This window comes from Carassius gibelio, chromosome B15 (genome assembly GCF_023724105.1).
Source record: "Carassius gibelio isolate Cgi1373 ecotype wild population from Czech Republic chromosome B15, carGib1.2-hapl.c, whole genome shotgun sequence".
NCBI lineage: Eukaryota > Metazoa > Chordata > Actinopteri > Cypriniformes > Cyprinidae > Carassius > Carassius gibelio.
This window is the reverse complement of record NC_068410.1, coordinates 17,188,352-17,209,258: the sequence shown is the minus strand read 5'-3', so window position 1 is coordinate 17,209,258 and position 20,907 is coordinate 17,188,352. Positions and strand designations below refer to the sequence as shown.

The 20,907-nt window shown below is 36.8% G+C and overlaps 1 protein-coding gene and 1 long non-coding RNA gene across 3 annotated transcripts; one reads left to right on the top strand and one right to left on the bottom strand.

Moving 5' to 3' along the window:
- Positions 1-395: 395 nt before the first annotated feature.
- On the bottom strand, positions 396-14,660 carry LOC127972897 (uncharacterized). The gene is made up of 3 exons (XR_008157220.1): positions 14,522-14,660; positions 14,260-14,424; positions 396-640 (listed from the first exon to the last, which is right to left on the bottom strand). It is a non-coding gene; the product is annotated as an uncharacterized LOC127972897 (long non-coding RNA).
- si:ch211-149e23.4 (uncharacterized) lies at positions 12,025-20,904 on the top strand. Of its 2 annotated transcripts, XM_052576832.1 has the most exons (14): positions 12,027-12,236; positions 13,843-14,169; positions 14,278-14,586; positions 15,167-15,454; positions 15,537-15,684; positions 15,888-16,057; positions 16,156-16,443; positions 16,892-17,203; positions 17,455-17,742; positions 17,830-17,986; positions 18,909-19,069; positions 19,161-19,236; positions 19,580-19,619; positions 19,702-20,904. In XM_052576832.1, the coding sequence occupies exons 1-14, from the start codon at positions 12,035-12,037 to the stop codon at positions 19,846-19,848; spliced, it is 2,913 nt and encodes a 970-aa protein (XP_052432792.1). In that variant the 5' UTR covers positions 12,027-12,034; the 3' UTR covers positions 19,849-20,904. The 2 variants fall into 2 exon arrangements, 1 of the variants encoding a protein (XP_052432792.1); XR_008157219.1 differs by lacking the exon at positions 19,702-20,904 and having other exon boundaries at positions 12,025-12,236; positions 19,161-19,337.
- The last annotated feature ends 3 nt before the right edge of the window (positions 20,905-20,907 follow it).

The window sequence follows — 20,907 nt, the reverse complement described above, 5'->3', positions numbered from 1 at the left end:
AATTCAATGACAATAAGGTACAATATTGTAACAGTAATTAACATGCAATAACAGTGAGAATGTGTAATTATTGTGTAATTAAGATTAATTCATAATTGATTCATAAATGAATGCATAAATACATATACACACATATTGTCACCGTTTTCTTTCTTTCTTTCTATCTATCTATCAATCTATCTATCTATCTGTCTGTTAATTATAAATTTTTACATTCTTTTCCTGTTGAATTATATTTGTTTTTACAGATCATTTAAAGAGTACGGTCTAAACTGTGTAACTTAAAAATAATATATATATATATATATATATATATATATATATATATATATATATATATATATATATTCAAATGAGAAATGTTTGAATGAACCAGTGGACTCTTAAATGCTTTCTAAATGAGGCATTTTATATACAGAAACTTCAAAGCAACAAAGGACTGTTTGTTATTATTGAACCCCAGTGAGAGTAAGAAGAAAGACAGAATGGGTTGTGTTTCATCACTCCATTGAATACTGGAGGCTTCAGATGGTAGACAAAATGTGAGAAGTTGGTACAGAATCCATGAGAACCCTCAGATGTCTTGTGCATATTGGCTCCAGCCATTCAACTAGTCTTGGGATCTGTTGAGAACCAGAACCTAAAAATACAGTTCAGTAGTTAGTGGTTTTGCTAATGAGAACATGGTTGATTTAAAGCTTCTCTCATGACCTGGGCTCTAATTGGGATCGTGGCATGTAAGCCCTGTGAACAGTTTGGGTGGGCAACAATTTAACTGAAAACTGACAGTGAAACAACCTCACAGTGTTTTCAGTGCTAAAGAAGATATAATCCTACATGAGCTGAAATCCTTTGAAACAATATACAACCCCCAATTCCTGTAGTTCTGGACTATTGGCTTCTTTAATGATTTCTTTTTCAAGCTTAAATCTTTTGATTATTATACCATGTGTGGCCATCTGCCTCTCTTTGTAATGTTTCTTTAGTGATGCACTTACTGCAACAGTTTCCTTGTGTCGCTGAGGTATTTTGATGTGTTTATCCCACCTGTTGTGCTGCTAACAGGTGGACAGTAACCAGATAAGAATCACAAGAAAAGAAGGAGGATTTTGCACAGCGGCATCTCAGAATGGGCATTGTGTGGGTTTAAGGACTGTATAATTAGAATATATGAGAGTATATTTATAGTATGTGTGCACATGGACACTCATCAGCACTGCCTCTATCATTAAAACATCTATCAACTTCTGGTTTTTAATTTCCCAAAGCGTCTGTAGTTGCTGCCATATTGAGACTTGGAGAAAGATTTTCTCCAAGTCCAAAGACGAACTGCAGTCTTTGAATATTAAAAATATGTACACCACTGTTTTAGGTTTTTAGAGTATTTATTTTATTTATTATTATATTTTTATTTAATTTTGATAAATTATTATTCAATGACACTTTAAATTGATTTTTTTAAAAATGATAGTGGATTTGTGTTACATTACATACATACAAGAGTTTAAATAAATGTAGTTCTTTAAAGTTTTTTTCAGAGAAACCACAAAAATATTAAGCAGCACAACAAGTTTTATAAATGTAAAGAATATTAATAATAATAATAATGTTTCTTGAATGTCAAAACATCAACCATTAATCACATTTCAAATTATATTTAAATAGAAAACTGTTCTTTTAACTTTTAGTAATATTTCACAATACTGCTGTTTTTACTGTATTTTTGTTTAAAAATTTTTGATTCTAATAGAGTAATGACTACAATAATTCAGCTTTGCCAAAATAAATCACAATTTAAAACATATTTAAATACAAAACAGTTACTTTAAATTTTAATAATACAGTATTTCGCAACTGTGCTGTTTTACTGTAAAAATGCAGTTTCAGTGATAAGACCGGGGGTCGGGTCTCGGGGGCAGCAGTCTAAGCAGAGACGCCCAGACTTCCCTCTCCCTAGACACTTCCTCCAGCTCTTACGGGGGGAAACTGAGACATAATCCTTCCAGTGTGTCCTCGGTCTTCTCCAGGGCCTCCTCCCGGTGGGACGTGCCCGGAACAACTTCCCAGGAAGGTGTCGAGGAGGCATCCGGAACAGATGCCCGAGCCACCTCAGCTGGCTAATCTCGATGTGGAGTAGCAGCGGCTCTACTCTGAGCTCCTCCTGTGTGGCAGAGCTCCTCACCCTATCTCTAAGGGAGTGCCCAGCCACCCTGTGGAGAAAGCTCATTTAAGCCGCCTGTATCCGGGAGCTCATGACCATAGGTGAGAGTAGTAATGTTATGTTTATCCTCGTCTCCGTTCCTTCATTTGCCACAGAGCTCAACCATGACAGAAGAACCAAGCATGACTGTAAGCGGCACCCCCTCAACCCTTGTTTGGTTTCCGTTTTTTAAAAAGTAAACATGGTGACTAAACATGGTGGACTGAGCATGCCGTGGCTCAATCGAACTCTGATCCTGTCAGTTATGTGAGGGTGTTCATGCGACTCGCCCTTGCCATCTCCCTCGAGGGGGGAACCCTAATGATTCTGTTGCGGTTCCGGATAACATATCATCACCACGCAGAGCTCCTAGACACCACCAACCTCGACTGGAAAGAGGCAGTCATCCGGTGTCTGGAGAACCTCTGATATTGATCTGCAACCCTTCCGCCAGCCATTCCCAAGTCAAGTCCGCTGGCCATTCCCAAGTCAGCCCTGCCGGCCGCGCTGATGTCAAGCCCATTGGCCGCGGCCTACACAAGCCTGCCAGCCGCCTGGTTTACCCATAACCAAGGGAGGAAAATGAGGAGGGAAAGACATTTCACAGCCCTCCTCCCAGCCCCAGAGCTCACTCCCATGTTGGCTCCAGCCCCAGAGCTTGCTCCCGTGTCGTCTCCAGCCCCAGAGCTTGCTCCAGTGCCAGCTCCTCGAAAGCATCTTGCTGTGCCTGCTCCTCCAGGCACTTCCCTGACCAGGGAGATCTCCTGACCCCCAGTTGAACCCAGGGAGGGCTCCTGACACCCCAGTTAAGCATAGGGAGGGCTCCTGATTACCAGTTTTGCCCAAGGAGGGCTCCTGATTCCCCATATAGAAGACCAAGATGGTAGTGTGTACACATCGTCCAGTCCAGTTTTTGCAATTTTGCAGTATTTTTCCTGCTCATCTCGGATCTGTTCATACTGAACAGCTTTGCTTTAACATCCTACACCTGATAGGAGCTTTTGGATATTGGTGAGGACTGTACCAACAGTTTAACACCAATCTTCGACTCACCCCTGACATCTCCAGAACACCCGAGGCTACGCACTCTACCCGGCTGGGCGGAAGTGCTCGCAGGCGGTGTCGAGATCGTAAACAAAGGCGGGGGAAGCGCAGAGGTCTAAGAGCTAAGCTAAAGCTAATACTGCTCCGGCTCTCTTTACCTAGCATTTTCCTCGCTAATGCGCGGTCACTGGTGAACAAAATGGACGAGTTACGACTGTACGACTATGTCCATAATACTTATCTGTATAGTTATTGTACATATTGCAGACCTTGTATATTCTGTACTTACTGCTTATTGCACTTCTGGTTAGATGCTAACTGCATTGCGCTACCTTGTACCTTACATGTGCAATGACAATAAAGTTGAATCTAATATAATCAAATCTAATGTAGCCCAGGGAGGCTCCTAACCCCCAATTAAGCCCAAGGAGGGCTCCTGATTCCCCGTTTAGCCCAGGGAGGACTCCTGATCCCCCGTTAAGCCTAAGGAGGGCCATAGGTCCTGAGTTCAGCCATGTAAGTTCAGTTAGTGTTTGTCGGTTCTAGTCGTAACATCCATGTTGTGTTCCTGTGTGTCTCTGCCTGTCCTGTGTTCCCTGGAGTTTTGATTATTATAGGACTGTTTGGTAAGTTCATTCTCGTCTCATCGTTTCTTGCTTTAAATATATATATTTTTTTAAAAACATCTTAAATTTAGGCATAAATAAAGAACAGCAAAATATGACTATACGGCAAATAAATACTTTACTAAATAATTTTTACTATTGCATTCATTGTCAAGTTCATTATATTTGTCCAATCCCTCAAACCTCCCATCTGCCCTGTTATAAGCAACTTAGCAGCTGTTCAGTTAAACGTTCTTGCCACAGTCATTTGGTTTGATTAATTGCTCTTCCTTCTTGATTCTTTTAATGAAAGCTGAGGAGACCAGGGATTAAGGCATCCCAGTATTAAAAAGGATTTGTTATATTTTTAAAAGCGGTCCACCACAAAATACATTTCTACAATGGCAGGGAGGAGGATGAGGTTACAGAGTCTAATAAATTGCTTATGATAGAATGTTAGGGGAACAGCCAGCCTTTAAAAGCCATTAAAGTCAAGCAGCTTGAAGCCCTAATTACAGGGACTTAACATCGGGCTGTGCTGCATTCATGCTGTGATGGTCAAATGTTAGCCTCTGTTTTGGCCTGCTGCGCTAGAGGAAGCAAAATAGACTCTCCCTGTCAAAGCGTTGAAGAGTTGTGCTGCGCATTGCTAAGATTTTCAGTCACATTGCCAAGAAACCAAATGAGAAGAGAAAATGGTAAGAATGCAAATTCAGACTTCAGTGTTAAATAACACTTGACTTCATCCATGGTTACACCCAAAAAGCCATTAAAACATATAATAAATAAGTCTAAATTGCCCCCGAATGCTCTATTATGTGCCTGTGCCAACTAAAATTCCACAGGAAGAAAGATGAACTGTGGAGGAGAAGGAAAAGAAAAGAGCTAAGCATTTCTCTACAAGTCGAAAAGGCTACTATAAGGAAGTATTCAAGTAACACCTCTTTACCTTGGCCCGCTATGTTTCCTTCAGTGTAATTTCTCCTCTGGGCCCCTGTTGCAGTTTTCTAATCAATACCACATTGCGGGGAAACTAATGTCATACTCTTTATGTAATGTTATTAGTTGCCAAATGTTTTACGTAGATGGTGCATTAACTAAAGTTATTGAAATTCTGTACACAACATACCTCGATAAATGACTCAAAAACCAAAATATACAAAATTATTTTGTCTTGTTCATCCTAGCATTGTTTGACAAAGGATTCAGGGGCTAAACAATTTATAGCAAAATTCAGACACAATTTAATCTTGCTGTCAAAATAGTCTGCTTATGTTTTAATTTGCCTAATGGCCGATGCAAGCAGCACTGTGTTTGATCTTAAAATGTGCGCTTTGTTTGAAAAATGATATTAAACTCACAATGTAAACAATGAAAATGAAAAATCTAATCAGTGGAAAGAGAACAAAAAAATAAATAAATAAACAAAAGCATGAAACTAAACAACTTTCACATTCACACAGGACATGTTTATGTGGTTGAAAAACACAAGACAAATGGGCAAAAAACATGTTTTTCAGAATGCACTGCTGCGAGGCTCAAGCACAATTGTCAGACACTTCTGTCTAGTGAGTGTTTAAAAAACAAAAGATTGCTAAAGTAGTGCAGTGGAATGGGAAAATGTGTCCTGTGTAAAAAGAAAAATGTGTCCACAAGTGTGTACATAGACATGTTTAGCTACGGAAGCCTTTTTTGGGAAATATGTACTTATTGTACACATTGTATTCTCTACACTCCCACAAGGGGAGCTCTAGTGTAAATATTCGCTTACTGTCAGTTTTGTCTTGTAGAAGCGCACGTTACCGCGTTACCATTACCATTACATTTAAAAAAGTAATTGCGACTTCATATCTCAAAGTTATTACGTTTCCTCACAATTACGACTTTGTGAGAGTTTTTTGTGAACTTGCAATTGCAAGAAAATAAACCAGAATTGCAGAATCTAAAGTCGCAGTTGTGAGTAAACTTGCGAAGATAAAAATATTGACAAAATTGCATGATGTAAACTGGAAATTGTGAGTTATAATGTCAGAATTGTGAAATATAAATTTACAATGGCGATAAAAAGTTTATATCTTACAATTTAGACTTTTTCCTCCAGTTTTAAGTTTATATCTCACAATTCTGATTTTTTGCTTTTTTTTCATGATTTTTCTCACATGTTAGACAAAAAGTTGTGATTAACTTTTTTAATGTTTTATTCAGTGGCGCAAATGGGCTATCATACTTTCAACTTCTGTCATGACTGAACAACAGTTTGATGAGTCTTGCTGAGTAAGTAAGTTAAAATCAATATGTTTATAGCAACTTGATTAATAACACATTCAGTTTAATGGCAGACAGATATCTTAATGTAGCTCCTTTGCGCCATTAAGTAACAAGGTAATGTATGTCCGAGGTTTGCATCTGTGTTGGTTAGTTGTGTAAAGTATATTTCCACCCCCAAACAACCAAGTGATTCAATAGTCTATGAGACTGCAAGACCTTAAAGTTATATTTGTAACCCCACTGACTGTAAATCACAGAGTAATATAGTGCTTTCAATTAGTTGTGTCTCACTAGAGGCACCCCTGGTGTCTGAGTAACAAAAGGCCTTCTGACAGCTTCTCAGTTCCCATGTTGCCCGGGCGTCCAGTCACGTTATTAAATTCACCACTGGCAGCGATACCTGGAGGGCTCGTGCATTTATGTCATTCCATCATTGGGGATAAAGGCTCTGGAAGCCGTGACAATGCAATTTCATTTCTCGCTGCTTGTGTAATGCCAGAATGCAATAAAACTGTCTAGCCTCATGTCTGGCTCCAGTCGGACTGTTTTACTGAACCAAAATTCTAGCCCTGAAAACTATTAGTAGCGAAATGTCATGTAGAATAATAGCATCTTGTTCCTTGTAGGTTTAGCTGTTGGACACCATAAAGCAGCTGGTGATGAACAAGTGAGTCACTAACCACCCGGGAGGTAAACCTCACATGTTTTAATGACTAGCCTACACTGAAAAACTGGTTGGGCTACAGGTCAAATCAAAGATCTGCTTATTTTATTTGGCAGTCGTTACTTTGGTATTAGAGGTCTGTGTGTGGGTATTAAATGTCTCTTATCTATTAAAGTTTATAGAGTCGTTTCGGTTTCTTGCTTTTTGGTAGAAGCTGCTGATATTTAAGTGTAAAGATTAATTTTCCACTTTTGCAGGTTTTATTTTGGTGGGTTTGGATGATTTATTTTTTTTTATTTTTTTTTTTGCGGTTACAAAGTGTCTGCCTTTCAGTATTTCCATCACTAAATCACAAAAGAGCAGCAAAGTATCGAGAAAGAGAGAGAAAGAGAGAGAGAGAAAGAGAGAGAGAGAATAAAAATCTATAAAAAACTAAAATATATCAGTACTTTTCAGCCTCTCTTTGTGGTTTTATCTGTAAGACAAACTACGTGATTTAATGAACAACCAATTTATTTGTTAAGTCAAAACGCCCTTGAGGAGAGAAATATATTTATCACCCCAACTGATGCATAACATTTGCTTTTATTAATTAAATTTGTGGGAGAGTGCTGTATAGAGATGTTTTGAATGAATTATAGCTGGCTTTTGCCTGAATTGCAGACCTGGGAAGGTCGTTCAGAAGGTTTGTTGTACAAAATAAATAAATATAAATGAACTGATTTACTACCCATCGGTGAGAACTTCAGCTACTGTTTGTGACAAAAAGAAAAAAGCTTAAATATTTTTAAATATTTAAATATAAATATGTTGTAGAAAAATCAAAACATTTAGTCTTTGAAGTGATGGTTCTTATTTATTTTATTTTATTTTATTTTTGTTTAACTGACAATCTCATCATTAACAGCTACATATTGGTTATCTTTGAACTTTATTATTGAACCATTAAATGAACAAAATTATTTAAAAAATAAATGTTAATTTTATACAATTTATATTTCGTATCTATTGTATGAGAAAATAATAATATTTACATTTTATTTAACATTTATTTCTTGCTTGTTTATTTCTATCTTATTAGACATTTTTTATTAGCCATCAGCAGCAGCTAAATGTATTTTTGTAATTATTTGTAACTTTAAACTTTATAATCGGTGAAATTTATACACACACACACACACACACACACACACACACAAACAAACACAAACACACACACACACACACACACACACACACACACACACACACTAACTGTATACACACAAACACAAGCTTTTTGTTCATTCATTCATTTTGAATATTTACATTTTATTTAACATTTAATGTATTTTATTTATTTGTTTGTTAAATTTTTGTCACTATACATATGCATTTATAAATAATTTTTATTATTATTTAATCACTTCTACTGTATAAAGAGTGGACTGTTGACTATTGATTATTGATAGGTAATACATTTTCTCTTAACCATTTCTTTCATTTTCCTATTTATGTTTCAGGTTAATTTTCTGGAAGAAAGTGCATGGTGGTTTATATCTTGAGCTGAAAGGACCTCACATTAAGCGTTAATAGCACAACTAATTACTTGCGATTAACATCGGCCTATTAGGGCAATTGATCTCACCATCGGCAATGATTTACTACAGCTGTTGTTTATAAACATCAAGGGCAAGGGCTTCTGACTGATACTCCTGGCCACATTTATTTCTACAGTCAGCACAAGCAAACACAACAGAGTAAACAGAATCTTTTGTCTCTGTTGTATCACATTAAAGGTTGAGCAGTGATTATGTGGCTGGAGCAGTTTGGCAGGAAGCTAGAGAGCACTTCTATCTCGTGTCCATTCCTTTCTAGACATTTATTTGTGATACAAATCAGTGCAGGCTCATCATTTAGCTGTTTGACACTATCAGAAACCTAATTGTGCAACTTATATAAAGTGCATTTAAAACACTGAAGCATACACAAGGATGCTGAAAGCAAAGGCTGACTGTAAGGTCATTAGAGCCAGATCAATAATGCAAATGAACAGACAGTTGCAACAGCAAGCATGACAGACCATTTTAGATGAACACCACTTTGAACCTCTTAGATCAGCACAGAGACAGCTCCCCTGGGAAATGCAGCTTTAAGGAGATTTTTTTTTTTTTTTGGTTTGCATTTATTCATGCATTTCATGAGACGGAAAGAATGAATGTGTTTCTGTATTCTAGCTGCACTGCTAATTTCACCTAATGTGCAGTTAATACTGTTACAATGGCCAAATGAATAAATGTAAATGTAGATTCCTCCAAAAGTTCATTTAATACACATTTGGAAGTGTTCCTAAAAGACATCAAAATAAACTCTTAGATATGAAATATAAGTAAACACTATTTTAGATAATACATATAAAGGTATTTTACACACACACACACACGCACACACACACACACGCACACACACACACACACACACAGTGTATATATATATATATATATATATATATATATATATATATATATATATATATATATATATATATATATATGTATTATTATTATCATTATCATTATTATTATTCCCAATGTTATTTTTATATTGTTTCTTTTCTGTTTTTATTTTTTATTTCCTTGTTTATCTAGCCTAAAGTTAAATATTTGTTATAATTATTTCTAAATGTAAAATTATTGACATTTTACTAATTAACTATTCATTATATTTTTATTATTATTATTACTACTACTACTACTATCAAAGTTTTAAACATTTATTTTACTATATATATAAATTCATGTTAATGCCATTTTTTGAGAACTGTCTACTGAACATCTGTGGCACTGTGTTTTTACCCTTAGATGGCAGTCATGGGTCGTGCTTGGCCTGACTGATGACTTCTTTTATATTATTTCTTTTCCTTCTAAAATTTCCCTCAGAAAGTGATACTTGTTTGATTAAGTTCTCATCATAAAGGACACATTTTGGGAATGATTAGACCTATTGCTGAAAACAATGAAAAACATAAAGTTTTAATGACCTCATAAAAATGCATGATATCTGGTTGGCCGGTCAGGTGGAATGCTGACTATGCTTAAATTGGGTTCCCCAGGGCACGAAATATAGCACACTTAAGGGAGCATTTATGTAGGATTCAGCTTCAAGAAATTTATTGATTATTCCCTCCAATGTCGTGCCTCTACAGGCAGTACTTTACGCTCTCATTCACAAGTTGCGTGTGGATTTTCTGTTGTGTCAGCTTGAACAAATAACGCATGAAAGGAGATATAATTGTAATTACTTGCCACTTAATTAATAGCATTCTGTTCCCAATCTTCACAAGCCTATTGTCTCAGCATGCAATACTTTCATCAGAACTGGACTTTTATCTCTATATTTTATATGAATAAATTAGTTTTTTTAGAATCAAACCCATTTTACTTCTGTTATGTAAGACTGATTGATTTTATCCATCTGGAATGGAGTAGGCTTAGTAAAATGTCCCTTGAGCTCCACTATGAGAAGGATGTTCTGCTGACATCATCCTTTGGCCGGAGGAAATGTGGACTCCCCAATGTTAGGACATCAGTGCTTGTTGGCATGGGAAAGCTACCTAGTTTTCTAGTTTTTCGCAGTGACAGTGAGTGGTGGGCGAAAGTTTGGCTGCCTATCAGAAACGTGGGGTGGACATCAAATCATCTGCCATCTGTTATCAATGTCATCAGTATTAGATGTTTTTATGTAAAAATCAGGCGTTCTTATAAATTCTAAGTACACATTTACCTTTTCTACTAATAAAGGACTAATAAACATCATGAAACACAGACGGCAAACTAGAAGGCCACGTTATGGCTTAAAGTTCACGGCCTTTCCATAAACAATGCTAATAAACAAGTATATGTAATAGACAGCAATTCCCAAAATACTGTAAGGTATAAATTCGCAGTTTTTAAATTTTCGTTTGCATTTCATCAAAGTGAATCACAGCATAGTCAATATCAGTGGACTCTGTATCAATAAACAATTTATCTCCAAATGTAATTATTGTAAATGTAATTGCCTTTGATTTTTAGACGTGATAGCTACAGTATTCAGTTGCATTTACAGTCCTTCCAAACTGTAAGGTGTGACAATGACACAGTATCATTATAGACCAATCTAATGACATTTCACACATCCATTTTTTTAGTAATCAAAACTGATATGGAGGCAGCAGGAAGCGAATATGTGATGAATATAGAGGGTTGTGCACAAGCTCCACTGACTGCCTTTAAAGGAGATTTTAACTTTTAACAGTGACTAACAGGAACCCAGCACTGAGGTTGGTATCTGGCTCATAGTCTTCCTGTTTACCTTGATAACTGTCATTCTGTGGTAGAAACGTGTGAGAATACGTGTCTGTGTCTACGACTGACATGTCAGTTTTTCTGAGTGTTTGAGTGTTTTTACGCACAGCAATACTCATAGCAAGTTACAGTAACTCCTACATCTTAACAGAACAGATGGAAAACGATCCAGCAACCTATTTGAAATAGGAAACTGAGAAACCTCAAGAGAAGTGTCTGCCGTGGACTGAAACTGCTTTTTCATTGTTCAGTGAATGAGTCAAAAATGCAGTTGAAACCTCAGTACCCCGTAACCCAATGAGTCAACAGTTTTAGAGTAGTTTCCAAAGCGGGGACCTCCATTCTCTACAACTCACTTGTCAAACAGGACTGAAAGAGGATGTATGACTAAGAATGATAACTGACAAATTGACAGTTGTAAGCGAATAGAGGTTATACCTTAAGTGACAGGGGATAAAAAGCTGTTTTGACAGCTTTTACACAATGAGAATGATTTTTTCCCCATTATATATAATCTGTTAATGTAGTAATTGAATGTAAGTTTCATGATTCATATTTAAAACACAAGTATTTTAATAGGATCAATATTAGGACCGATCTAGTTTCTCGATCTAGGTTAGGAGTAAAATGTCATCAACATGTAAATGGAAACTTTTGTGGCATATGTTTCTAAATTTGTGGCTCTATCTTTGAATAAAAAAATCACACAAACAACTCATCATCTTATTATCTCATTATCATAAGATCATTACAGATTGTCATACCAAAACATACTGGAAAAAAATGCTATATCATATATGACCATAATAAATATGTGTAAGATTTCTTTTTGATGTAATGATCTAAAAATGTATAGTGTAGAAAGGCAGTTTGTGGGTTATTCAAAGCTCGACTATTTTGGGGTTTGGGGTGAGGAGTGAGCACTCATATGCACACACTTCTTTGGCAGCTGACTGTGACCTCTTCTGCCCCACAGTCTAACAGATTCAACCACACACACACACACCCTAGCACACACATTCAAGTGTTTTTTGCTCCAGTTGCCTTCTTTAATGACTTCAACATGGGCATGCCAATATTTTTTATTTTAGCAATGGTTCTGAATTTTGCTCACAGCAGGGACATGCAAGGTAGGTTCACAGTGTCTCAGGATTTATTATTTTTTGCTTAATTTGATCAGATGATGCTGTTGTGTTTTCTGGTCCTTTTGAAAAGCTTGCATATTTTCTGATAGGCTAGATACAAAAACAGACAGATATTAGATAGATTAATGTAAATGAATAGTAATTGATTAAAAAAAATGTGAACACACATTGCATTGCATTTCATTTCAGTCTGTGACTTTGCTCACACTGAGAAGATATTTCCAGAGAAAAGGGAGGGAATGAGAATTTCAGGCGGGCTTTACAGTTGTGCAATGTGTGTGTGTGTGTATATACTGTATATATATATTAGCCTTTTGTTTGAATCATTGCTATTGGTATTTGGAGCTTTTTTGAGCCTTTTAAGTATGTGATGGTGATAATAATGATAAAAATCTGTTGAATCTGTTGCTCATTGAGAAGAGCTGCATGCAATGAATGAAGATTCTTTCACAAATTCTGCTTAAGGCATTTCCACTGTCCTTCGCCAGACAACCACTTAACCTTTCATTCTGAAACCCATAAATGCTGGGGCATGGAAAATCTATTCTGGCTTGTATTCATTTGGTAGTGGTGTAATTAGATTACTAGAAAACATAAAATTATTTTCTTTTGTGGTTTAAATTGTTTAGTGCACGCACAGTAGCAATAGAATGCAAGATGCAAAAAATATGCTGGCTTTTTATTTATTTATTATTTTCTTTTTGCTCAAGCCATTATTGTAAGATTTGTAACATCATCAAATCAGGGCAGTAATGACGCATTCAACAGCTGTGATTTTGAACACAGAATTAGAGAGTGGTATGTGTGTGGTTTAAAGCAGCATGCAACATGTGTGTAAAAGAGCTGTGTTGGAAAGTCTTGTCACATGACTGAAAAACAAAAAACATCTGCTTCCTTTTGTGCAAAGCAGCTCAGACTCTATGCACGCTGCATGTGATGGCACTTTTGCTATTAAGGCCAAATTAATATTCTTTAAAACATTGCAAGCAATATTGCCTAAGTAATGCATTTTTAAGATAATTTAAATTCTGTCATCATTTATTTACCCTTTTAAATCTCGACTTTCTTTCTTACTTGGAACACAACTGGAGAGATTCTGAATCCTGTGCTGGCATCTCTTTTACATCACAATGAAAGGGAACTGAATGCAAAAAAGTCTGAATTACAGTTGAATTACATGGAAAAGATCAGTCAAGACATTCTTCAAAATCTCAAAGTCTTTCAGGTTTGGAACCACAAGAGTAAATAAAATGACAGTTTTTCTATTTAAACTCTCCTTTTAAGAAAGTGGATTCTTAATTTACCTTGGGTTCCATAATACGTGCCCTTCAGGATTCATTTCACAAAACATTAGGGTGTTAAATGGACATGTCAAGAAATGCTTTTGTTGGCTGTCCTGTCACAAATGAAGAAATCTGAGTTTATTAAGAGTGCCAGGTGCCGACACTTCCCCTGACTGTGCTTTATAAGTTGTTAGAACGGAACATTATAGATGTAAACAACAAATACAATTAGTTGTTAGCTTAATGATTACTGTAATGAACTATGTAATCAAAACTGAGTAATATTTGTCCTTCTCTCTTTATTATAGATCCAGAAACTAAAGACTTGGTTCTTAACCAGAAGGTGACAGGGATTTTGGGGGAGGAGGTCTACTTGCGTTGTCTGTTTACTGGACAAAGTAGCATATTGTTCTCCTCCTGGAACCGTATTGATTCTTCAAAAAGGGCAAAGAAAATGGCAGGTTACTTATCTAGTGACAAATCTTTCAAAAAAGAAAACTTTGACATCCCTGCATCAATTACAAACCTTACTGTAAAGGTGAACGTGACCAGCTTTGATCAAGAGGGAGAGTACACTTGTGTATTTGACTCTGAAGAGGATGAAACCAAGGAAACCATGGTTCTTAGTGTTATTGGTGAGTATGCAAAAATGTATTTCTCCCCAGAAACTCATGCATGGGTTTGAAATATGAACAATGAATAAATTATGAAAAATTCATCAATACCTCTGATTTGTCTCTAAGCTCGGCCTGATGTTGACATAACTGTGGAAAAGGAAGTTGTGAATGGGACCCTCTACCATGCTGTCACTTGCTCTGCCTCTGGAGCCAAGCCTGAAGCTGTGATTAGATGGGAGATCTCTGGTGCCCTTCCAAGAGGCGACATCTTCTCTGTGAACACGATTAATCCAGTTCATACCAATGGCACATCCAGTTCAGTCAGTGTACTTCGCTTCCCCCTAATTATGAATAATGAGAGCAATGTTACCTGTGTGGTTGAGCATCCAGCTTTTACAGAACCCAAAAGAGCCAGCATAGAGGTGGACACATTTGGTAAGTTCTGTTCTGTAGCGTTATTGGGAAAAGCCAGGGAGTGCACGACACATAAGCTACTTTTCTGTTCTTTTGCAATAGCTACAATTGTTCAGGATGAAACCTAAAAGAAAGAACTGAGAAATCAAGCTGGTATTGTCCTTTGCACTAGTGCACAAGTGTTTCCTGTGGTACTGTCACATTTGTAGCAGCTGTCTGACCACAAACGTAGCACACTGTGCAGCTTAATTGAAATCCTTAAGTGTTAAATGCTAAATCATTTTGCAAGTAGTTAGTGAACGGGTTTTAGCACTCAGAGTACTTCAAATGGCACAACTTTTGCATTTATCTTTTCTTGAATCATGACATCTAAACCAAGCATCTTTCATTCACTGAGAAATACCTTGCTTGAAGCTATAGTTAGCATTTCCAACAGCTTGGTAAACAGACAGAGCAGCTGTTTAAACTACTCTAGACTCAAATGTATGCTTGTTTAACCTTAAGATTAAACTCACAGATACTCTTCTCAGTTTTCTAAGAAGAGCAGTCTCTTTGTCAGGAACTTCCTTGTTCTTACTGGCACTTTTCTTCTTTTTAACAGTTTCGCCCGTTATAAGCATGAAGACCGTCCTGGTCCAAGAAGGAGAAGAAGACTTTCAAGTGGTCATCTGTACAGCAACAGGGGGGAGGCCACATCCAAATATCACATGGATGCTGCCCGAATTCAAAAACACGCCACCTTTACAGAGAAATGTCTCCAAACCGGATTCAGTTATCAGTTCATATCAGTTCCCATCAGATCCTTATGAAGGAGAAAATATCTCTTGTGTATTTAGCTATGCGTTTCTCCCATTCATAAACACAAGGACAATCACTTTGCCAATTTACTGTGAGTACCAGCACTCTTTAAACTGAATATATGCACATATATTAAAAGCACTTTCTAAATTGTAAAACCTTTTTCCATCCAGATCTTTCCTCACTTCAGCTGAAGAACCTTGATTATGTTATTAACAGTGAGAACCAGACTTCACTGGCGCTATTGGAGGGGGACACGGACATTACAATCATGATGGATGTTTTGGGCAATGTACCAAGTTCTAAAGTGAAATGTTCCAGGTAAGATGTTATTATATCATCCCTGAAGGCCTTGAATATGAGCATAAAATGTAAAATTCAAAAGAGCACTGATACCACACGAAACTGTCGATTTGATTCACATTAAAAAATGTATATTGTATTCTGATGTGTTGACTACAGAATAAGCACACTGAAACAAGTTGTAAAAAGCTTGCTTTGCACTTTTGTATCACTTGATCAAGGGAAGGCCAACCACTACCTGAGGATGTGGATGTGGTTGGCAATGATCTCTTTGTCAGAGGACCTGTTGAGCTGCACCTAGCTGGACAATATCTCTGCCAGGCCTCTTACCGTAGACATCAAGTTTCCCTGCAGTTTACAATTGAAGTAATTCCAAAAATCCTACTGCCAGGTATTATATTTGCTTTTATGATATCATCACACTGTACTGATATTCTACACTCTACAACCAAAGATAGTCAACTAAGCTTGATTTCATTTCACTTTCAGTGACATTTCCCCCAAATATCAGTGTGAATTTAGAAGAGGATTCAGACTACATTCGCATTGAGTGTTCGGCCTCCAATGCTGTACCTGCAGCAAATGTGTCCTGGGTTCATTCCAAAAATATTTATAGTACAGTTGAGTCTGAAGACCTACACTATAATGGATCTTATTCTGTCAGGAGTGTGTTGACTGTGCCTAGCTGCATGGCTCACAAATATGTAATTGAGTGCATAGTCGACCATCCTGACTTCACGGAAGAAGAGAGGCGGCAGATTACTCTTCCTGTGTGTGGTAAGACATTGTTGGATAGATGGATGGATGGATGGATGGATGGATAGATGCATAGTACAATGATGATGATAGAGCAATGGATGGATGGATGGAGGTATGGATAGGTTAACGGATGGATGGATGGATGGATGCATAGTACAATGTTGATGATAACAGAAGAATGGATGGATAGATGGATGAATAGTATGATGATGATGACAGAACAATGGATGCATGCATGGATGGATCAATGATTTAATGGATAAATAGATGCATGAATCAACAATAGATGGATGGATGGATAAGTAGGTGGGTGCATGGATGGATGGATAGAACAATGGATGAATGGTTGATGGATAGAAGGATATAGTATATATGGATTAATAGATGGATGCATGGATCCTGTTGTCATATGCAGCTCACAATATATCAAACATTCTGACATGAAATTTATGTTTTTGGGTTGTAGCACCACCGAATATTACCCTGCAGTCTAGTGTTGAATGGGGCAGTGGCATTGCTTACGCATCGCTGGTGTGTTCAGTGCAGAGCCAGACCACAGCAGCGGCCATCACCTGGCCTGTAGAGTGCCACGGCATCAATAATAGCTCTAGAGAACTTGCAATGACTCAACATGAGCTTCGGCAGAGTCATATGGTTGTCGTTCAGAGCGTGGCACGTATTCCTATTCACTCACATGCCGGATGCACTGTGACCTGTGTGGTTAAGCATCGAGGGTTAGAGAAACCAGAGAACAAGAGCATCGTCCTCCCGTCGTTAGGTAAGTTTTACTATTACATTAACCCCAAAAGTAATTTGACGCTTGAGCCAGACTTAGAATTGAATGAATGTGATTGCTTAAGAGAGCTAAATGTCAGTCCATTCATACGTTTTATAAAAGACCTAATCATCACTGTGAAACTGCTATGCTTCTTATCGCTTGAATTTCAAGAAAAATATAAGTTCATTTTAACCCCAAAATGACCACTACAAAATCGACACATCAAGTAATGAAAATCTCTTTGCTTTTAGGGCCGTCTGTAAGCCGTGCGTTTCTGGGTGAAGAGAGTTACACTCTTATGTGGCAAGCTGTGTGTGAGTACACCGGCGATGGGGTGAAACCCAACATCTCCTGGGTCTTTCCCGATGAAGACACTGTAATGCTGGCGACTAATGAATCCAGATATGATGGAATCAAAGTGGAAGTCAATTTAACTCATGAATTTCAACTCGGTCAGTATGAGGGGAAAGATTTGATATGTCTGATCCAGAACAAGCTCGGCAGGGATGAAAGACGGACACTACATGTTCCAAAATACTGTAAGCTTTTCTCAACCCTAAAATATCGACTGGCATGATTTCTTGTTATTCATTCAGTAAATGTAATCTGCTTTTTCTTCTACTTAGCTATCTCATCTATTGAGGTTTTAAACAAAACCACACTTGAACGTAGAAGTCATGGCCAGAATGAGCATCGCTTAGAACTGCAAGAAAACTTCTCGAATCAGAAGATACTTCTCAGAGCCCACGGCAATGTTCCGTCGTACAAGACAACATGTTACAGGTATGCTGAATCATGCATGCTTAAATATGGCACAACATACTCAAGAATTCAAAGTTACAGAAAAACATCATGACCGTATCAAGGCCAGTTATACAATTCTGCCGCACTCTCAAAACCTAAATGCAGCACACTGAATTTTCTTTCATTTCAGACACTCAAAGGGATAAATAGGGCTAGCTTCAGTTTTTACATGGGGTTTTTTACTGCATTTGTCAGTGAAGTTCTAAAGGATTCTTTTTGCTTGACAATAAATGCAGAAGCATTTCTTATTTTTGTTTAGTTTAACTTGTACTAAGTACTAGATTAACTAAAACGAATATATATATATATATATATATATATATATATATATATATATATATATATATATATATATATATATATATAGATAGATAGATAGATATATAGATTTATATAAAGCATAAAATATATTTATTAACTAATAAAAAAGGCAAAAACAACAAAACTAACTGAAAACAAAAGAATTAAATTAATAGTTTTTAAAATAGTAAATTAAATTACTAAAACTAATTAATAGTAATACTAAAAAGAAAAATAAAGATAAATATAAATATTTTAACTGATAAAAAGGACAAACCACAATAAAACTAAAACTAAGACAAAAACGTACACACTTTTTTGAGTGTTCTGACTCAGAGCTAGAGAGAATGTGAATTCCAAGAAAGAAAGAAAGAAAGCCAGAAAGAAAGAAAGTCATGAGTAAATTAGGATAGTTTTCGTTTTTGTGTGAACTACCCCTTTAACTTTTTCCAGACATCCATTGTAATGTAGTTTTGTTTGTGCTAATTTCAGACATATTAATCAAAACTCTTCTAAATCTTCCATCTAGCAGTTTCAATGAAAAAAGTAGACTTTTTAAAGCTGTTATTTAAGACACTGCTCTGAATTGTTCTCATCCCAGGGAGGACGGGTCAGCAGCTGACACAGAGGGCATGGCATTAGTTTTTACAGAGCCAGTGTCTGAACTGGATGCAGGACTGTACATATGCCACGTCTCGTACCACCACCACACGGCTAATGTTTGCATCCGAGTGGATGTAACTAGTGATGAGACTCAAGACAGTGAGTTTTCCACATATCAGGCCTGGATTATCAATACTGATGTTTAGAAGTGTGGTGAATTGATTTGTAATGAATGTTTTTTTTCCCGCAGTGATATTCATCATTATTTGCTTCTCGTCAGCTGCTGCAATCACCCTCATAATGATTATCATTTTGGTTGTCCTCTGGTGAGTATACCTGCTTTCTAACAAAATCAGGTTAAATTCTGCTCTTTTCTTTTTGCATATCACCATACAGGTGAGATCGGAGGAGGCAAACAGGAAGCAAGGTAGCTTACCTAGACCAATGACATGCATCATGTTCGTAAACAGGATACATAGTGGCTTGCATAGAACAAGACCACATCAACCACATCTGTGCTTTCACGCGACATAAACAGATTCATGTTCATGTCTCAGCAGTAGAGAATGGTGTCAATTTAAATTGCAAACGTTTATGTGGCTTTGATTTAAAAAAAAAAAAAAAAAAAAAACCTTGACATTTAAATCTCCTATTGTTATTTCTTTCTAGTAAAAGTGGGAGAAGTAACACGTCACAAAAGGGACAAAAGGTAGACAAAGTGTTGTATAATCATTTCAACATTTAGTCCAATCAATATCAATGGCTCATTTCATTTAATTCTTTTTCAAAAGAAAAACAGGACCGAGCGTGAGTCTCTAGCAGCTCTAATGCAGGACCCTCGCTGCCCGGAGAAGACTGTGATTCCAAGCACGACTGAGCCGAACTATGCTGAGATTGTGCACTATTCCATTGTTTTTGATGCTAAAAGCACAGTGTGACACACCTGTTAGGTTTTACGACTGCAATATATCGGTTTTTGCACATACTTGTGGAGTTTGTGGCAGCTTGAGTGCATGCTTTTAAAAAGAATTTCATGCTTAAGAAGTCCGTTCATTTTTAATCAGACTGTTATGCTGATGGTGTCATTTGTAATGAAAAAAAGAGAATGGATTTTTTGTTGTTTTGTCGACCCAGGTCATCCAAGATTAGAGTTTGTTTCTTTAGCAGAACAGATTTGGAGAAATTTAGCACTGCCTTAGTTGCTCAGCAGTGGATCCTTTGCAGTGAATGGGTGGCATCAGAATGAGTCCAAACAGCTGATAAAAACATCATAATAATCCACAAGTAATCCATAAGACTCCAGTCTATCAAGTAAAATATTGGGAATTGTCTGTCAAATCTGTGTTTGTGATAAACACATAATATATCAGGTTTCTCAAAAACTTCTCCAAATCCATTTCACTGAAGAAACAACTCATATACATCTCAAATGGCCTAAGAATGATGCAAATGTTTCTTTTTGTATGAACTATTCATTTAATATGAATATTTCATTAGTGGGCTCAGGGTTTGGGACCCAACTGTATATACACATTGCAGTTGGTATTTTTAATATGTAGTTATTCTTTTTCCTCAACTACAAATACATATTGTGAGGAAAAGATTGAAGTAGGTTAGTGTTACTTTTAGCATTATGATTTACCTTTTTATTGCACATTTTTATTGTTTTACTAGTTTTTAAGACTGTTGCTTTGTTCTGACTTACACAGGGATATACTTTAAAAGTCTGGTTGGTGTCTTCTATCTTGTTTTTGTTCCAGTTGTACTTGTAGCTCACAAACTGACTGAATTTGTACCTCTAGCGCCCTCTGGTGACCCTGCAGTATACAGTGGGAGAATCCACATCCGGGTCCAGTCTGATATTTTCTGATATTAAGATTTAACTCCCTTCACAGGCTTTGTATGAATGACGACTGGTCTTCCTTTGTGTTGCGGTAAGATGTTTAGGCATTTCCAGGGTAAATGATGTCACTGTGACACTTGTAAAAAATAAATAA